The 20,657-nt window shown below is 42.2% G+C and overlaps 1 protein-coding gene across 26 annotated transcripts in view; it reads right to left on the minus strand.

Moving 5' to 3' along the window:
• The window catches only part of ANK2 (ankyrin 2), a 382,082-nt gene that overhangs the window by 138,497 nt on the left and 222,928 nt on the right, over window positions 1-20,657 (minus strand). For 2 of the 26 annotated variants that reach the window (XM_069978464.1, XM_069978461.1), the window contains exon 1: window positions 4,193-4,439. The exons of the other annotated variants lie outside the window; for them this stretch is intronic. In XM_069978464.1, coding sequence (XP_069834565.1) covers window positions 4,193-4,327 — 135 coding nt within the window. In that variant the 5' untranslated portion in view covers window positions 4,328-4,439. Of the gene's footprint in view, window positions 1-4,192; window positions 4,440-20,657 lie in introns of those variants that run through there. 26 annotated transcript variants of the gene reach the window in all.

Consider the following 20,657-nt stretch of genomic DNA (forward strand, 5'->3'; position numbering starts at 1 on the left):
CAATGAGACAAAACCCCCTCTCCTCTGTGACGCCACTCCATTAGAGTCAATGGAGCCGCGCCATAAAGGGGAGGGGAGATCGTCACATAGTAAATAAGGAGAGATCATATTAAAAATTGGTCTAAAATAGAACCTGGTATAACCGGCATATAGCATCCAAACACAAACTTAAGGCTTTAAGCAAAAGAGTTTCCTTCTGTACTCAAAAAGCTGTTTTCCTACCTCCCCCTCACTTCAGATTTCTGTGTCCATTAGGCTCTATGGGGAGGGGCAGAGGGAGTGAGTGGGCACGGAAAGGAGATCAGCAGAAAATCAGCACTGTACAAAACATCATCCTGCAATCTTCTGTCACCAAGCTTCCAGATAAGCAGTGACCTTTCTGACCTGTGAATCCAGTGTTTTATGTGCTCAGTCTCCAAACTGTACAGCTGCTTGTCTGCTCTCCCTGCTCACTCATCCTCCTTGACCCCCCCCCCTCCATAGGTTATAATGGACTCAGCAAATAAGTCTTCACTTTGCTTCTCAGTAATGAAGGTGTAATGAATGATAATAAGTGTGTGTGTGGGGGGGGGGGGGGGGGGGAGGCTCAAAAAACAGCTTTTTGAGTACATACAAAGGCTTTTTTTTGCCTAATAAAACATATTACAGAGTTTCTTAAAATCGCTTGTACTATTAATTTCTTTAAAAAAAAATGATGGTTACACTCTACGTATAGTGTTTTAGATACTTAAATCATGAAGGTGACATTATAGAGATGAGAGTCCAGTACGGTGAAAGTCACCTGGGGGTCACCTGGTGTAGCGAACACTTCACATTGCAGTAAGCATGGGCAGGAAATCACATGAGCAGACTGATTGCTGGGATAAGACTGCTGATGGTCACACCGGGAACAGCACATGGAATAACTAATGGCAGTGACACAAGCATTTGATAAGTGTAAGGGTGACTGCACACTACTAAGCACAGTGATACATACTGTGGGGCTTCATTACCTGTGCTGCCATACAGTACCATCATAAGCTGTAAGATACCATGCAATAGAACATTACAATTCAGTACGAATCTTTAGGGGAAAAAAACTCGCTAGAGAATATTCTGATAGTAGACTACAAGTCTAGTATTACATATCTGTACAATGCAGATTCACAAGCCCTGTGCATGGGTCCTAGGTTTGGGTCCTAACTTGGTTTAGCAACTCTGGATATCAGAATAGTAGACACCTGCATAACTAGCAGTACCATACGACAATTCTAATGACTACAGTAAGTACCGTATTGTAGATAGATATAGATAGGAAGAAATTGGCAGCCATGGCACAGTCTCCACATTTACTGTATGCTTAAAGGGAATGTGTCACCTAGATTTTCTTTTACTGATTAGAGTCAGATACTAAAAGTTGTTCTTGTATTCTAATCTGTTTCTAATTTTAATTTCTGACTGTAATTTTTTGTTATTTCATATTTTGTACAATGATATGGAGGCTGCCATCTTTCCTGAGCTGTTTTTAACAGCATTTAGTGACATGCTTTACAGCAAGGCTCATGGACATAGACTGCAATAGACAGACTGCCCCATTGAGATGAATGTGAAACATAACTGAGAGCGTTCTTTGACTTGTTAGGCTGCGTTCACACGTGTGCCCTGTACACGCTATGGACAGACAAACCCGCAGCAGGATGGACATCCCGCTGCGAGTTTGTCAGCGGCCCGCCCCATTAACCCCACCCCGCCGAGCGTATATTTCACCTGCTCCCGCTCCAGCTTGCTTCATGGCTCCCAGTGTCTTCCTGTCCCGCTCAGCAGGGCACTTATTGGCCAAGCGGGATGTGTCGGGAACCCCGAAGCAAGCCGGATCGTGGACCAGGTGAAGTATACGCTCCGGCGGTGGGGGACGGGGCAGGCTGCGGACATACATGCAGCGGGATGTCCATCCTGCTGCGAGTTTGGTTGCCCATAGGGTGTACAGGGCCCAGGTCCGCAGAGGGGCTCGCTGCGAATTCGCAGCGTGAAACCTGCTGCGGATACATTTTGTGTGAACGCAGCCTAAAGAGGTAAATTCACAGGGAGATGCTATTGTTTCCTCTATCTACTGGTGTCACATGACGCTGCAATGCTGTACAGATCACTTTACAGCAGCCTCCTCTTATCACTACAGACACAACAGGAAGTTTCCTAATATAATATAGATAGATAATATAATATAGATAGAAAACAGAAAATTAGGGAAAATAAAGTCACTATAAATTTTTTAAAAATATGTTTAACATAAAAATATTAAAACAGTAGGTTGTTTTCTGATGACACGTTCCCTTTAAGTAGGTATATTATATATTATTGTCAGAACCTTGTGGTGATACTAAAGTCCAATCTAAGCCAGCTACCACCATTGTATTTTGTTGATGGCTCAAGCTGGACATCAGCAAAGAACTTTCCGCAGCTCCACAAGGTTCATATGAGAAAGTTCCTGTTTGTAAAGAGTAAAATGGAAAATAAAATTATATTAGGGAAGTGAGCATTACCCAATTCCCTAATACAATCACTAAAGTAACTCCAACCTAAAGCCTCATTAAATTAACTAAGAAAATATCATTATGAAGATGTAAGCATACATGACATATTTTCTTCCTGTTGTCTCCATTGAGGAATCCGGCTTTGTGTTCAAATCAACTGGCGTCAGATCATTATACAAATTTATATCTTACTTCTGTTTAAAAATCTCAACCATTCTAGTACTTATCAGCTGCTGTATGTCCTGCAGGAAATGTTGTATTCTTTCCAGTCTGTGTGCTCTCTGCTGCCACCTCTGTCCGTGACAGAAACTGTCCAGAGTAGTAGCAAATCCCCATAGAAAACCTCTCCTGCTCTGGAAAGTTCCTGACATGGACAGAGGTGGCAGCAGGGAGCACTGTGTCAGACTGGTGAGAATACACCACTTCCTGCAGGACATACAGCAACTGATAAGTACTGGAAGACTTGAAATGTATAAAAAGAAGTAATTTACAAATCTGTGTAACTTTCTGACACCAGCTGATTTCAACTGATTCCCCCAATTAAAAGTTGGGGGAAATTACATTCTAAAGGGCACAGATATATTTTGCCCCACAAATGCAGAAAATTATACCTTACAAAAACATTTTATGGCCTTACTGTATGACTTCTTTAGTAGTAAAATTACACATGCTTTTTTGTTACTAGAACTTTTGCATTTTTCTTTTCCTTTGTAAAATTAGCAATTTTCAATAAAAAAAACATTTTATTCTGCTCTGCGATTAAATAAATGATGTTGTTTTTAAATTTTAAACACATAAACCCATAAGCAGATCATGCATATTTTATACAGTTACTATAGACCGTAGTTTTCCTAGCAATCATATGAATGAAAATGGAAAATATCTATTTATTTTACTTGATCTATTGTAATTATCTATCTATCTATCTATCTCCTATCTATCTATCTATCTATCTATCTATCTATCTATCTATCTATCTCCTATCATCTATCTATCTATCTCCTATCTATCTATCTATCTATCTATCTATCTCCTATCTATCTATGTCCTATCTATCTATCTATCTATCTATCTATCTATCTATCTATCTATCTCCTATCTATCTATCTATCTATCTATCTCCTATCTATCTATCTATCTATCTATCTATCTATCTCCTATCTATCTATCTATCTATCTCCTATCTATCTATCTCCTATCTATCTATCTATCTATCTATCTATCTATCTATCTCCTATCTATCTATATCCTATCTATCTATCTATCTCCTATCATCTATCTATCTATCTCCTATCATCTATCTGTCTATCTCCTATCTATCTATCTCCTATCTATCTATCTCCTATCTATCTATCTATCTATCTATCTATCTATCTATCTATCTATCTATCTATCTATCTCCTATCTATCTATCTATCTATCTATCTATCTATCTATCTCCTATCATCTATCTATCTATCTCCTATCTATCTATCTCCTATCTATCTATCTCCTATCTATCTCCTATCTATCTATCTATCTATCTATCTATCTATCTATCTATCTATCTATCTCTCTCCTATCATCTATCTATCTCCTATCTATCTATCTATCTATCTATCTATCTATCTATCTATCTATCTATCTATTACTCTCCTCTTTATCATGATGACACATATTTCCTGTCCCTGACCCTTACTCACCATAGATTCCTGCTCTGAGATTTCTTCAATACTGTACCCATAGTAGTCCAAAATTTTCTCCAAATCACTGATATTCCCAACGTGGCCAATAGATTTCCCGGTGTGACATGCATGGCAGAGTGGTGCATTGCCCATTACTAGTTAACCCCTAAGCTATGGACTGGTGGGCAGCATTACACATCCATGTGCAGGTTGGACAGCCGACGTTCACTACTCCTTTCGGTTTATCCCTTTGCTGACTGGAATCTCTCTGGGGATTCATCTCCAACAACTGCGGTCATCCCAGAGTGACCATTTCCAATTCGGGCACTGTCTGTCTATTTTTACACCTACTAGGCCAGTTATGCATGTAAATGGAGTGAGGAGGGGGCAGCCTCCCAGCACATGGAGTGACGGCTGCCAGTGAATGCCTCTCTGTGCATGGGAGCCCTATTGAATTACTCACTCTGGGCCTTGTTTTGATTTTTTTTTCTCCTCGCTGTCTTTCTGATTATGTAACAAATGGCCCTGATAGATCGCACGCTCCTAAATCCCAGCCACAGATCAATGTCATTACATTTTATAGGAGGATGGATTGCAGTCTGTATGATGCGGACTGCTCGGCTCTGGACTGTACAATGTATAAAGTAACATAAAGTACAATATACACCATGTCCATAACACAAAACAACTGACAGGTAAGATAAATAACACTGATTATCTTGTGACAACGGCCAATGTTCATACATATTAGTATTCTGGTCAGTATTTTTAGCTTAAACCAGGAGTGGAATAAAAAGAGAAAAAAAAAAACATGTTTAAAAAGATTGGCACCTTTCCTGTGCTCTTGACCTACTCCTGGTTTTGGTTGAAAGCATACTGGTCAAAATACCGTCTGAACACAGCCATAGGCCACATTCACACAATGTATTTTTTCACTAACCAACGGCCGTTGTTGCAGGATTGCAACACCGGCTGCTATTTAGTAAAAAAATTAAATAACATTGTTTTCTATGAAATCCCGGCCGGAGAGTATACACTTTGTATGGACTCCGAATAGGATTTCATGCAGCTGCACTCAAAACTGACATGTCAATTTTGTGCGGCCGCTATTCATCGCACAAAATTGACAGTGCATACAATGTAAAGTGCAGCTCAGGCCGCGCTTTACATTGACTGCTAAAGATAACTGAAATGCGGGCACACCTGAATGTACCCCTATTCCAATTAAAAAGAAATGAAGTTCATCCAGCCGGTACTGCATTACTGGCTGGGTTGAACTTTACAGACAGCGGCCGTTCTCTGACATGGCTGTCTTACAGCATGTGAACATGGCCTTATGTGGCACAAGTTGCTGAAAAAGGTATTGCTGGCTATCATACAAAAGCATCAGGATACAGGGCAATGTAAGGGATGTATACATGCAGAATGGTTAGAGTACTCTTGTTGATCCTTGTCCACCACCTACAGTACAAAGAACCTACAGGACAATGGGCATGTGAGAATCATAACTGAATCATGGAGCAATGAAGGGAGATGGCTTGACCCAATGAATTCTATTGTCTCTTACATCACACGGATGTGTAATAGTGTTTGTCTCCAATGGCAGTGTGATGTGCTGGGCAATGTTCTACTAGGAAATCTTTGAACCTGCCAATCATTTGGATGTTATTTTGGTGCGTACCATCTGTCTAAACATTGCTGCAGACCAAGAAACCTTCTTCATGGCAATGGTCTCTCCCAATGGCTTTGTTCCGCAGAATAATATACCCTGCCACTCTGCAAACACTGTTCAGGAATGGTCTGAGGAACATGACAAAGAATTTAAGGGATTGAGAACCTCCAAGGATTCCACATTCCTTAGATCTCAATCTGATCAAGCAGCTGTAAAATATGGAGGTCCCACCTCACAACTTAAAGGGTTTGTTCACCAAAAATGTTTTTCTAACAAATCAACTGGTGCCAAAAAGTGCCAGAGATTTGTTATTCACTTCTATTTAAAAAATCTCAAGTTTTCCATTACTTATTAGCTGCTGTATGTCATGCAGGAAGTGTTTTATTTTCAGTCTGACACAGTCCTCTCTGCTGACATCTCTGGCCGAGACAGGAACTGTCTACAGCAGGAGAGGTTTTCTATGGGAATCTAGGGAATATAGGGCAGAGTATGTACCTGAAGCGACTGATATACAAGAAGCCTCTAAGTGGTGGCAATGTCTGTAAATCACCGGCAGTCAGGAGGACAGTGGTTTTATGGCTCACAATGAAGCACTTCCAGCGTATGACTACATCTCAGTATGAGTATTGGAAACAATTGACATATTCTCCAAATGCGATTCTGACATGATAGCGATTACTGGAGTTATTTTTGGCATAATGAATGACCTCGGAATTTTTCCTTCATGCTTCTGCACTCCGGATTAGAACAGCTGAATTTAATGAAACAGTGATTGACATTCGCAACGCTCCTGGACTGCGCTGTTCAGGTCTCGTGCACTCACGTAAGACAGGGCCAGATAGAGAAAATCTTCTGGATATTGCTACAATACCTTTTTACCCAGCAAAACACAGAATTTTTTTTTTGGTGGAAAATACCAAAATTTTGGTCATAGTCACAAGAGGATTTAAAAGGGAATGGGAAATATAACAGAAGGATGTAGATTTCTCCTTCCTGTAAAAATGGCCGTTTTCCATATGTTTCTACTCTGGAATTTGCATGGAATTTTCAAACGGTGGCCATGCGGCGGACTCTGCTTGAAGTTCCACCTGTCCCATTGACTCAATGATATTCTGAAGCTGAATCCACCCAAAGAACTGACACGTCAATTCTGTGGGCGGATGGCGGATTGAGCTTCAGAATATCATTGAGTCGATGGGACAGGCGGAACTTCAAGCAGAGTCCGCCGCATGGCGTCTTTATAAATATTAATTTGCTCTTATTACGTCTTTGGTCTCCTCTAACATTTTATGGAAAAAATTTAGAAACATTTAAAAAGAATAAATAACACTATCAAAACCTGACTTTCACAGAATTATTTGGATGGCAAATGGCTTAGGGTAGGTTTCCATTGTATTGGGCGGGGAGAATAGCGTTCTCTCCAAGCCTTATATAACATCCCTGCACTACTCTGGAAATAGCTAGGTACATGCATGAATGCACTCATCGTGGGATGTCCATAGCAGCATCGAGTGCAATAGACTAACACTGAGATCAAATACTAAACACGTACAGGGGGATCTCACCATAGACGTCAATGGGTGTTTTCCATCCACAAAATGGACAAAAGAAGCGCATGTCATATTTTAAAATAAAAGTGAATATATCAGGAATGGGAAACGGTCGGCCCTCCAGCTGTTGCAAAACTACAGTTCCCATCATGCCTGGACAGCCAAAGCTAAAGCTTTGGCTGTCCAGGCATGATGGGAACTGTAGTTTTGCAACAGCTGGAGGGCCGAAGGTTCCCCATCCCTGGAATAGGACCATACAGTCAGCCAAAAAACAAATGAAATATGTTAGCCTAAGGCTAAGTCTACACTATGTTTGTTTTAAGAAAAGAACGGATGCTGACTGCAGTGATTTCTGGGGAGAGAAATCACTTTGCTGGTGCTGGTTCTAGCAATAGGGGGTAATCTATACACCCAGATCCCAACTGACCAAAACATTTGATATGCGATTTTTTTAATTGACAGTGTCCATTAAAAACCAACGTAGCACGTCTCAACATGTTAAGGCCCTATTCCACGGAACGATTATCGTCCGTTACAGCCGATAATCGTCCCGTGGAATAGGAGACAATAATCGTCCGACATCGTTCATGTCGGCTGATCGTGCTGAACATGTTGAAAAACAAACGACTCAAACAGCAACGATCTGCTGCCGTCGTTCTGTGGAATAGGAGCGGCGGCAGCAGACCGCTGCTATATGCTATGGGCTGCCCGGATGATCTAGCAATCAGCCCTTCCCAGACTCACCTGCTCGCTACTGCCACGTGTAATATCGGCGGCAGCGAGCAAGGAACGAGGAGCTGATAGCGCCTCATAGTCGCCCCGTGGAATAGGGTCTTTAGGCTGTGTTCACACTACATTTTTTGCAATCGTTTTTTTCATCAGTTGTTTGAAAAAATGGATGAACATATGGATGCATTTGTGTGCATCCGTTTGGATCCGTTTTTCCATTAACTTCCATTATTTTTTTTAAAAAACAGATCAAAACATATCCTTTTTTTACGTGCACAAAAAACGTACTTGACCTAATTTTTGTGTATGTTAAAAAAAAAACAGATGCCTTTGGATCCAATTTTTTTTTTTTTATAATGGAAGTCAATGAAAAAACGGATCACACAAATGCATCCGTTTTTCCATCCGTTTTTTTGCAACAGATTTCAAAAACGTAGGGTGAACCCAGACCAAGGGTCCATTTACACAGAAAGATTATCTGCTAAATATTTGAAGCCAAAGCCAGGAATGGATTTGAAAAGAGGAGAAATTCAGTCTTTCCTTTTTGACCTGATCTCTGTTTATAGTCTGTTTCTGGCTTTGGCTTCAAATCTTTGGCAGATAATCTGTCAAATAATCTTTCTGTGTAAATGGACCCTAATGGTGCGTTTTGGAAGCCAAAGCCAGGAATGGATTTGAAAAAAGGGAAAATCTCAGTTCTTTATGACATGTTCCCACTTTATAGTCTGTTCCTGGCTTTGGTTTCAAAAATCTGTCAGATAAATCTGTCTGTGTAAACACACCATAACTTGCACGTTACTTGCAGAACTTGCTCTAAAGGAAACATGGGAGCTGTGCGCAAAGGCGGGTGTAGGGACTGACTCTCTAATGGCATGTGTTGAAGCTTTCCAAAAAAATAGAAATTGAAAATTTCACAAAGCTCTACTTAGGAATAATGGTAACTTTTTAGGTGAAGACATGGGTGCTAATTTAGCTGTCATCCACATTTGATCTGAATAGATAGATAACATTTTCTGTATGGCAGCAATGTTACGGTATGCATCTTTTACGCAGTGTGGAGATTTTCTTATAAAGTTTTCCTAATATAATTAAATGATTTAATACAGAGTGACGCCCCAAGCTGCGGGCACAATGTAACCTAGCAACTAAAGATTCCATCTAGAGGCCGTTACATAAGAACAGGTAACTGATACGTACTGTATATCTGCCTCAGCCCCCCCCGACTTACATCCGTCTTCATATTCTGACTGTGAAGAAGCTTCTCATCATCCTTCTATTAGAGCAGGGATGGGGAACCCTCGGCCCTCTAGATCTTGCAAGACCACAACTCCCATCATGCCTGGAGAGCCAAAGCTAAAGCTTTGGCTGTCCAGGCATGATGGGAGTTGTAGTTTTGTAGCAGCTGGAGAGCCAAGGTTCCCTACCCCTGTATTGGATTATTTTAGACAATCTAGCAAACCTTGTAACTTTTCAAATACAAATTTTGCATTACAAAATAAGTCATTCCAGGACCGCACTTGTAATCCAAATCACTCTTAAACCAAAGCAAATTTTCCCATAAGGAATTATTGAAATGCAGAAAAATGGTTTCACACCCCAAAATTTATGTTTGTTTTTTTTTTTTAATTCTGAATAACGTGTAAAACATACATTTAGAAAGCTGGATATTATAAGTTACTGTACAATATAGCTAAGCAGTATGTGGGGTATAATGTATAGTAAGAGCATAAGAATGAAAAAAAACAGCAGCAGTTTGTAGTTACAGGATGGAACTGCAGATCCCCATAATGCAGTAGCGTAGTACAACAGGCTAGAACAGATAAGCAGGGCTGCTGTCAGAGGTCTGTGTGGTCACATGACAGCAATGGGGAAGGGGTGTGTTCAGCATGGACCAATCAGGAAGTGAGAATCACAGAGCTGTGCAGGAGGACAGTGACAAAAAAGTCTCTATACAGCAGTGGGAATGGCTGAGTGTAAGTGCAGGCACAGTATAGCAGCAGTGTTTATAGCTGAGTGTAAGTGCAGGCACATTATAGAAGAAGTGTATATAGCTGAGTGTGAGTGCAGGCACATTATAGAAGCAGTGTGTATAGCTGAGTGTGAGTGCAGGCACATTATAGCAGGAATGGAGAGGATGGGAAACACAAGGGCTGACAGAGACTGGAGCATGAAGTAATGAGCAGGACATATGTGGGCACATAAATGCAGTAATCTCTGTCTGGGGAGAGAGGGGTTACAGCTATGGAGAGATTACCTCCACAGTCCTGTCCTCTGATGTAAGCCTCAGCCTGAACTGGATCTGCTATGATTTGCTACAGACCCCGACTTTTCCTCCCACCCAGTACAGGGAGCTCTTAAACTAAAGCAATGCTCTTACACCAAGTCAAAATTGTGAAAAACTGTGAGCTCTTCTTGCAAAACGCTCTCAATCCAAGTTACTCTTAAACCAAGGTACCACTGTACAATACAATCATAGGTCACTGTGGTCCAAAAAATCTTAACATGTATACAGGCGCACAGATGCTACCTTTTAACTGTATGCAAACAGAGTGTGTCTAAAGTAACTTCTCACCTTACAGCACATTTACATGTTGCAGATGGCTTTTCCAATATCAAATCAACTGGTGCCAGAAAGTGCCAGAGATTTGTAATTTACCTCTATTAAACAAATGTTTTCCAGTACCTATTAGCTACTGTATGTCCTACAGGAAGTGGTATTCTTTCCAGTCTGGTGAGCAGGAGAGGTTTTCTGTGGGGATTTGCTGCTGCTCTGGACAGTTCCTGTCTTGGACAGAGGTGGCGGCAGAGAGCAATGTGTCAGACCGGAAAGAATACACCACTTCCTGTAGGACATACAGTAGCTAACAAGTACTGGAACTTTTCTTTTTTCATAAAATTAAATTACAAATCTCTAGTACTTTCTGACACCAGTTGATTTTAAATATTTTTTTTTGTGTGTATGTGTGAACAACCCCTTTCAAACTCTGAATACATACTGGATTAAGTTCAGTTGAATTAAAACAGCATAATTCTGTGCTTATTCTATTGCTTACTCAATGTACAGAGGATGGAGAACAATGTGAATTAAGAGGCTCTTCGGGGCCCCATGAGTTCTCTCCTCCATGATTGATTCGTGACGGTGATTATGTTTAAACGAAACGTTATACACCGCCATCATCTGTGGAATTATTTGGCTTGGCAGCGGAGAGAGAATGCAAAATGTCCCTCATAGTAAATTCATATTACAATAGAATTAGGGGGGGAGATTTATCAAACATGGTGTAAAGTGAACCTGGCTCAGTTGCCCCTAGCAACCAATCAGATTCCACCTTTCATTTTCCAAAGAGTCTGTGAGGAATGAAAGGTGGAATCTGATTGGTTGCTAGGGGCAACTGAGCCAGTTTCACTTTACACCATGTTTGATAAATCTCCCCCAGGTTTTTTTTTTAGATGTTTATTCAGATTTTTTCGGATAATTTTGTTAAAAAGTTAAAAGCAGTGCAAAGTGTACATCAAACGGACAGTCACTGTTCATAAACATTAAAATGGGTAAAAAAAAAATCACAGTAAACAAGACGCTAGAGTAGGCTCTGAAAACTACAAAGAAACAAAGAGTTTGGGGAATACGTCATTTCTGACTATTTTGATCAGGTTGGGCATGGTGGAAGCATATGACTGGGCACGCTCTCAGCGGGAGGATAAGAAAGGGAACACTGACATACACTTCCATCTGGCATTTGGCTGGGATTAGTGGTCCCTGCATTGTGAGCTAATCCTACAGGGAAAGGCAGAGTGTAAGAAAAAAAAAATGGAATGGCAAATTAATCCAATGCACATACACAAGCCGGAGGCGAAAAGGAAATTCTATACCAGGGGTTGGGAACCTTGGCTCTCCAGCAGTTGCAAAACTACAACTCCCATCAGGCCTGGACAGCCAAAGCTTTAGCTTTGGCTGTCCAGGCATGATGGGAGTTGTAGTTTTGCAACTGCTGGAGAGCCAAGGTTCCCTACCCCTGTTCTTTACGGTGTGTGCACTGACGCCCAATTTTTCATTGCCTTAAATGGAAATTTTTTTACCTCAATGGAATTTTTTTTTTAAATCTCGAAATTACAACTGCATCTTGCTTTCATTTAACGATGTATGAACATAGCCTAAAGACAACTATCAGCAAGTTAGACGAATCTAACCTGCTGATAGCCTCATATAGCGTAAGGAGCACTAAGGAGGAAGGTACGTGACTTAGCTTCCTTCTCGGTGCTGGTTAGTCGGAGAAAACTCCACTCCGGAGCACCCTTAGGAGCACTGCCACATCATCCTGGCTTGCCCCCTCCATTGATTAATATTAGAAGGGGCAGATGACGTGGTAGTGCTCCTAACGGTGCTCTGGAGCGGAGTTTACCCTGACTAACAGTGCAGGATAATCGTCAAGGAGGAAGGTAAAGGCCCTATTTCACAAAGTGATTATCAGTCGATACCACCCGTTACGGCTGATAACCGTTTCATGTGATGGAAGACAATGATCAGCCGACGTGCACGATGTTGGCTGATCGTTGTCTATCAACAGGCTGAAACAGCAACGATTGGCTGCCGTCGCCCCGTGCAATAAGAGCAGCGGCAGCAGTCCGCTGCTGACTCCTGTGATGATGCAGCCCCCCCCCCCCCCCGCAGCTCCCCCCACACACACACCCCTGGCTCATACCCGCTCCTTGCTCACTGTCGCCATGTTTTTGTAGCGCTGGATAACCCCTTTAAGTATGGCTACAGTATACAGCACAAATATACAAGTATCAAAGCCATGTACTACATCAGCAGCCATAACAGTGCAAGGAGGTAGGAAAGACTGTTGGGTGCTAAAAAAAGACAAGTAATAATAACAATGGTAATTAATTTAATTTATATAAATCGATAAAAGACGCACTTAAACGTCAACTCCGCCATTACGTCCATTACATTGTGTGACTCATATATACAGCATTATGTTGGTATAAATGAAAGAGGAGCCACAAGCTGCGACACGAAGAGAAATGTGAAACATTCAGCAATACTTGATGGACAGAAGGATTAAGGAATAAAAGGAAAACCAGAAGAACCTCAGCTGTTCAGACATAATCACTGGACTGGAGCTCGAGGAGAACGGCTTCAGGCACTAATGGGAAATGCTGAAGTAGCTGAATCCTTCGCTGTGTCCAGCATCACAGCCGAGACACGGACAAGTAACCGGCCAGAAAGCGAGGACATGTCTGGGACCTCAATTCTCCACTTACAAGCTATATCCAATGTATATATGCTAATATGGGAGGTCTGTGAAAACCTGACTCAATACAAACAATATATATAAGAACATAATAAAAATGATCATTTACATTATTTATGTAGATTTAATCAATGGTTTTAACTGATTCAATCTGTAATCAATACAGGAGAGACCAGCTGAGCATCTAACCTGTATGGGGGGTGAGGCGGAAGATGTTGGGCATGAGAAGGGTGGGGGGTGTTGGATTTCAACATGTTTGATCCTTTGTTCTCTCAAAAGGAAAGACACCAACAAAAGGTGTCCGTCAGGCAAACCCTCATTGGGCTGACACTTATCACTCTCTGGCTCAGCCAAGTGTGCATGTGTCCTCCATGGGGAGAGGAGAAGCAGCAGCTGCCAGACACCACTGGGGTATGACCGCCTTTACTTGTGTTGTTGGCCTGAACTAATACTGTATGTGCAAAATGTACTATTTAACAGTTCTTATTCAAATAAAGTCCACTGTTCTTATAATAATGGCCGTTGTTTTAACGTAACATCCGTTATCTGCCGTTAAATGAAGTCCGTCCAAAAAAAACGGCTGTTATTTTGATGGTGTGAACATACAGTAGCCTTAAAGTGATACTGTCACCCTCTTACTCTATGTGGAGTTCCCTGCACCATCCACAAGCTTAGATGCCGCACATTCAGGCTATGGGCACATGTAGTATGAGACCGGCCGTTCCGTTCACGAATGGCTGGTCTCAGAAAAGATCATCCCAGCCGGTACTGCAGTAGTGGCTGGATGATCTTTAGCGCTGCTGAGTTCTGATGCGGGCGCATCGGTGCATGTCAGTTTTCTATGGCGCCGCTATACTATGTGAATACACTCCGGACGGGATTCCCACAGCTTGCAGCACTACGTAAGTACTGCAGAAATCACGGCTGTTGTAACAATCATCGTGATTTCTGCGGAACTTATGGAGTGTGAACATAGCCTCAATATGTAAAACACTTGTCTGTGTCTTCTATGTTTTTCACCTAAGCAGTGGTGTAGCTACCGTATAGGCAGACCACACCACTGCTGTGGGGCCCAATGAATGCTCACAGATAAATGCTGCACATTCTATATATACTTGTATAACATTTGCCTGTCTTTTCTTTTTGCTCTAAAATCACTTCATTTTATTGGTGAACAGTGTCATCTAGGCGGGGCTCCGATCTCCTGGGTGGGACGAGTACCCAACTGCTGTGAAGCCCCGCCTAGGTGACACTGCCCACCAATAAAATGAAGCAATTTTAGAGCAGAAAGAAGAGACAGACAAGTGTTATACAAGTATATATACAATGTGCAGCATTTAATTGTGACCCCACAGCAGTGGTGTGGTCTGCCTATATGGTAGCTACACCACTGCTTAGGTGAAAATCACAGGGGGAGATTTATCAAACTGGTGTAAAGTATTACTATCTTAGTTGCCCCTAGCAACCAATCAGATTCCACCTTTCATTCCTCAGAGACTCTTTGAAAAGTGAAAGGTGGAATCTGATTGGTTGCTAGGGGCAACTAAGACAATTCTACTTTACACCAGTTTCATAAATCTCCCCCATAGTTTTAAGTTCCAGTCCTGTATCTATAGCGACTGGCCAAGGCATAATGCTTTACTGCAGACTCCCCTCCAGATATCCAGCATCTCAGGCACAGGCCTCAGCAACAGTGACACAGTAACCATACCTCCCAACTGTCCCGGATTCCGCGGGACAGTCCCGTTTTCGGGGTGCTGTCCCGCTGTCCCGGAACGCCCCCCCTTGTCCCGCAATACAATACAAAACAATAAACCAGTAACTCACCTGTCCGCCGGCCCTATCAGCTCCTCTCCCGGCAGAGCGCGCACTCCCGTCATCCTCCGGGGCGGGCAGCGGGGTACAGAGACACTGACTGTGCCGGAAGTGACCTGCAGCCTCCATCATGATTCACTTCCGGCACAGTCAGTGACTCTGTACCCCGCTGCCCACCCCGGAGGATGACGGGAGTGCGCGCTCTGCCGGGAGAGGAGCTGCTGGGACCGGAGGACAGGTGAGTTTCTGGTTTATTGTTTTTTTTAGCTGGGGCCACACTATATGGGGGATTGGCTACTATGTGGGGCATATATGGGGGATTGGCTACTCTGTGGGGCACTATATGGGGGCATTGGCTACTCTGTGGGGCGCTATATGGGGGCATTGGCTACTCTGTGGGGCATATATGGGGGATTGGCTACTCTGTGGGGCATATATGGGGGATTGGCTACTATGTGGGCCACTATATGGGGGATTGGCTACTCTGTGGGACGCTATATGGGGGCATTGGCTACTATGTGGGGCACTATATGGGGGATTGGCTACTATGAGGGGCATTGGCTACTATGTGGGGCATATTTGGGGGCATTGGCTACTATGTGGGTCACTATATGGGGGCATTGGCTACTATGTGGGGCATTGGCTACTATGTGGGAACTATATGGGGGATTGGCTACTTTGTGGGGCATATATGGGGGCATTGGCTACTATGTGGGGCGCTATATGGGGGGATTGGCTACTATGTGGGAACTATATGGGGGATTGGCTACTTTGTGGGGCATATATGGGGGCATTGACTACTATGTGGGGCACTCTATGGGGACATTGGATACTATGTGGGGCACTATATGGGGGGATTGGCTACTATGTGGGAACTATATGGGGGATTGGCTACTTTGTGGGGCATATATGGGGGCATTGACTACTATGTGGGGCACTCTATGGGGGCATTGGCTACTATGTGGGGCACTATATGGGGATTGGCTACTATGTGGGGCACTATATGGGGGGATTGGCTACTATGTGGGGTACTATATGGGGATTGGCTACTATGTGGGGCACTATATGGGGATTGGCTACTATGTGGGGCACTATATGGGGATTGGCTACTATGTGGGGCACTATATGGGGGGATTGGCTACTATGTGGGGTACTATATGGGGATTGGCTACTATGTGGGGCACTATATGGGGATTGGCTACTATGTGGGGCACTGTATGGGGGGATTGGCTACTATGTGGGGTATTATATGGGGATTGGCTACTATGTGGGGCACTATATGGGGATTGGCTACTATGTGGGGCACTATATGGGGGCATAGGCTACTATGTGGGGCATATATGGGGGGGATTGGCTACTATGTGGGGCACTATATGGGGGCATTGGCTACTATGTGGGGCACTATATGGGGATTGGCTACTATGTGGGGCACTATATGGGGGCATAGGCTACTATGTGGGGCATATATGGGGGCATAGGCTACTATGTGGGGCACTATAATGGGGGATTGGATACTATATAGGGCATTTTTGGGAGGATTGGATACTGTATAGGGCACTATTCAGTCAGCAGCATGTGGTGACTGTAGGGGAGTGGCTATGGAGGGTTGCTATGGGGGCGTGGCTATGGAGGGTTGCTATGGGGGCGTGGCTATGGGGACCACGGCGCACATGTCCCTCTTTGCTTTTTGCAAAAGTTGGGAGGTATGGTAACACCACCTCATAGCATTTCATAATAGAACTAGAATAAACAGCACTCTAACGTATCTACATATCTACTACAGTGGTACCTCGGTTCTCGAACTTAATTGGTTCCGGAAGGCAGTTTGAAAACCGAGCAGTGTCTTCCCATAGGAAATAATGTAAATGTGATTAATTGGTTTCAGCAGCCACCAATAATTACCTACAATACTCATTTATTACATTGATAAGTGCTCAGTATAATCACTACAGTACAGTACAGAGCAGCACTATACTGTACAGGACATTAAACATAAGAAATGTTCATCAGAACCGGCAATTATAGTACAGTAGTCACCAACTCCTCACCCATCCTTTACTGTATAGCGTGCCCCCCATCCAAGCACTGTAATGTATGGGAGATGGTGGTGCACTGCCTGTACTACTACTGCACTGTATATGCACTCCAGCAGTCTTATACAGCACTGTACTGTATGTGAAGCCTCACCACTGCTTAACTCGCCAGGTACAACCCACCATCCACGCTCGCAAAAACATTCGAAAACCGAGCAAAGTTCCAATTCTAAACACTACTTCTGGGTAAATTTTCGTTCGAATACCAAGCAGTTCGAGTTCCAAAGTGTTCGAAAACCGAGGTATTACTGTATATGCCAAGGTAGTGAAGTAATCATTATTTGTCCAGAGTAAGGGTACTATAACACAAAACGATAATCGGCGAATCGGCCCGATTCAGCTGATTATCGCTCTGTGTAATAAATACAACGATCAGCCAATGACAATGATCATCGGCTGATCGTTCATATAGGCTTGAACCTATAATTGTCGGGCGCCGACCGCACATCGCTACGTGTAATAGCGCGGCCGGCGACTGACAATATACATTACCTATCAAGGCTGCAGGGCTCCTCTTGCGGTCTTCTTTTCCCTGGGTCCAGTGCGCTTTAGCTTCAGAGCAGCCTGTCTGAACTGACAGGCTGCTCAGCCAATCACTGGCCGAGACCGCCGCGGCCAGTAATTGGCTGAGCGGCCTGTCAGCTGAGACAGGCCCCTCTGAAGCTTGAGCGCGGGATTCGGGGAGAAGAAGACCGCAAGAGGAGCCCTGCATACTGGACAGCAAACGAATAAAGTTAAGCAAGGGCTGCGAGGACATTGGTAACGATGTCCATGCAGCCCTTGTTAAACGATAATCGTGCTGTGTAATAGGCCCAGTAAACGAGCGCCGATCTAGCACATCGGCGCTCATTTACAGTTATTATCTGGCCCCCTCGCCCCAGTAATAGTACCCTAAGACATTGCCCTCTGCATTGCAGTCAGTGCTAAGGAGAGCAGCACAGATTACAATGTAAGTGAAATGTGCCCAGACTCCCAGCCAAATGTCTGGCAGCGCCACATCACATCTGACAAGACAACATGGAAGAAAATGCAAAAAAAAGTGTCTGAACATTTGGTGAACTGGCTTTTCAGATGAATATGTTAGTAAGGATTTGGACTATTACAGAGCAAGCTGTTCACCTATCAATTCGGAAATCAGACAGGACGCCTTCAATAATTATATTGTCTGGCTCGGTAAAAACACAGACAGGCAATCTCAGAGGAAGCCATGGGCAAGTGCACAGACATTTGGGGATGAAATGGGCAGAAATGATTTCCTACCAGGAGCAGACGGCTCCACGGGCAAAGGTTAAAGGATTTGCTTTCCAGGGATTCTCGATTTCTTCTGTCTACCATAGACAATGATTTCCTCTCACATGTCGATATGCACTGTACACAGCAAACATAATCAAAGCATTGTCAACAATTGTTGTGTTTTGTTTTTTTCTTTTACTTTTATGTTCTTCTTTTTATCAAACGTATTTGGCCTCTATTTTTATCTAGTCCTGGATATGGTTTACATATTATCTACTTTACAGAATATATTTTTATCCACTATACAGAATGTAAGGTATGTGTTTTCTCTAGTGTTTTTCCTTACTGACATCTGTATGCAAATCGTATGGGTCTATTATACGGTACATGCAGTAGCATAAGTGTTTTTCCATGGGTGTAAGGACGTTTTTATTTTTCCACTAACAACTGTATATACTCAAGAGTTTCACGAAGATGTGCAGCTTCATCTGTTACCCCGCTCCATGCTACTGTCAGACCCCCAATGCTTCTAGAAGAAATTCTATTAATAATGAGACCATATACAACTGCAATCCTTCTAGATAGATAGAGATAATATAGATAGATAGATAGATAGATAGATAGATAGATAGATAGATAGATAGATAGATAGGAGATAGATAGAGATAATATAGATAGATAGATAGATAGATAGATAGATAGATAGATAGATAGATAGATAAACAAAAAATCGACCTGCAGCACATCCAGACTTGGAAGGTGAAAATGGTGAGAATTTATTCCATCAGAACACAGGAAAAAACAGCGACGTTTCGCTCCTTCAATCGGAGCTTTTTCAAGACTAGCTTGAAAAAGCTCCGATTGAAGGAGCGAAACGTCGCTGTTTTTTCCTGTGTTCTGATGGAATAAATTCTCACCATTTTCACCTTCCAAGTCTGGATGTGCTGCAGGTCGATTTTTTGTTTGTCTGGATTATACACCTGTGGACCAAGGTGTGGCAGCAGGCACCCAGCAGAACCCAAGCTATAGAGTGCTGCGTGAATTTTGTTTTTTCTAGATAGATAGATAGATAGATAGGAGATAGATAATAGATAGGTAATAGCTATGCTGTGTTTACATGGAACAATTATCGTTCGAATTCTCCCAATAACGATAGCACTTGAGCGATAATTGTTCTGTGTAAACACAGCAAACGATCAAGCGATGAGCCAGAAATCGTTCATTTTGATCTCTCAACATGTTCTCAAACCGTTGTTCGTTAAAAATTTGCAGATCGCTTTGTGTAAACAGTCTTTCACCGATTCACCCTATGTGAAAGATGGGCTTAAGCGATCTTAAAAACGATCACAATAACGATTTTCCGAACAGATTTTCTAACGATTTTTCTAATGATTTATTCGTCTAAACGCTGATCGTTATAAAAACGATAGATAGATAGATAGATAGATAGGAGATAGATAGATAGATAGATAGATAGGAGATAGATAGGAGATAGATAGATAGATAGATATAGATAGAAGATAGATAGATGAATGATAGATAGATAGATAGATAGATAGATAAATGATAGATGATAGATAGATAGATAGATAGATAGATAGGAGATAGATAGATAGATAGATAGATAGATAGATAGATAGATAGATAGATAGGAGATAGATAGGAGATAGATAGATAGATAGATAGATATAGATAGAAGATAGATAGATGAATGATAGATAGATAGATAGATAGATAAATGATAGATGATAGATAGATAGATAGATAGATAGATAGATAGATAGATAGATAGATGGAGATAGATAGATAGATAGATAGATAGATAGATAGATAGATAGGAGATAGATAGATAGATAGATAGATAGATAGATAGATATAGATAGAAGATAGATAGATAGATAGATAGATAGATAGATAGATAGATAGATAGATAGATAGAGATAGAAGATAGATAGATGAATGAATGATAGATAGATAGATAGATAGATAGATAGATAGATAGATAGATGAATGATAGATAGATAGATAGATAGATAGATAGATAGATAGATAGATAGGAGATAGATAGATAGATAGATAGAAGATAGATAGATAGATAGATAGATAGATAGATAGATAGATAGATATAGATAGAAG

Source organism: Dendropsophus ebraccatus, chromosome 7 (assembly GCF_027789765.1).
Source record: "Dendropsophus ebraccatus isolate aDenEbr1 chromosome 7, aDenEbr1.pat, whole genome shotgun sequence".
Lineage (NCBI taxonomy): Eukaryota > Metazoa > Chordata > Amphibia > Anura > Hylidae > Dendropsophus > Dendropsophus ebraccatus.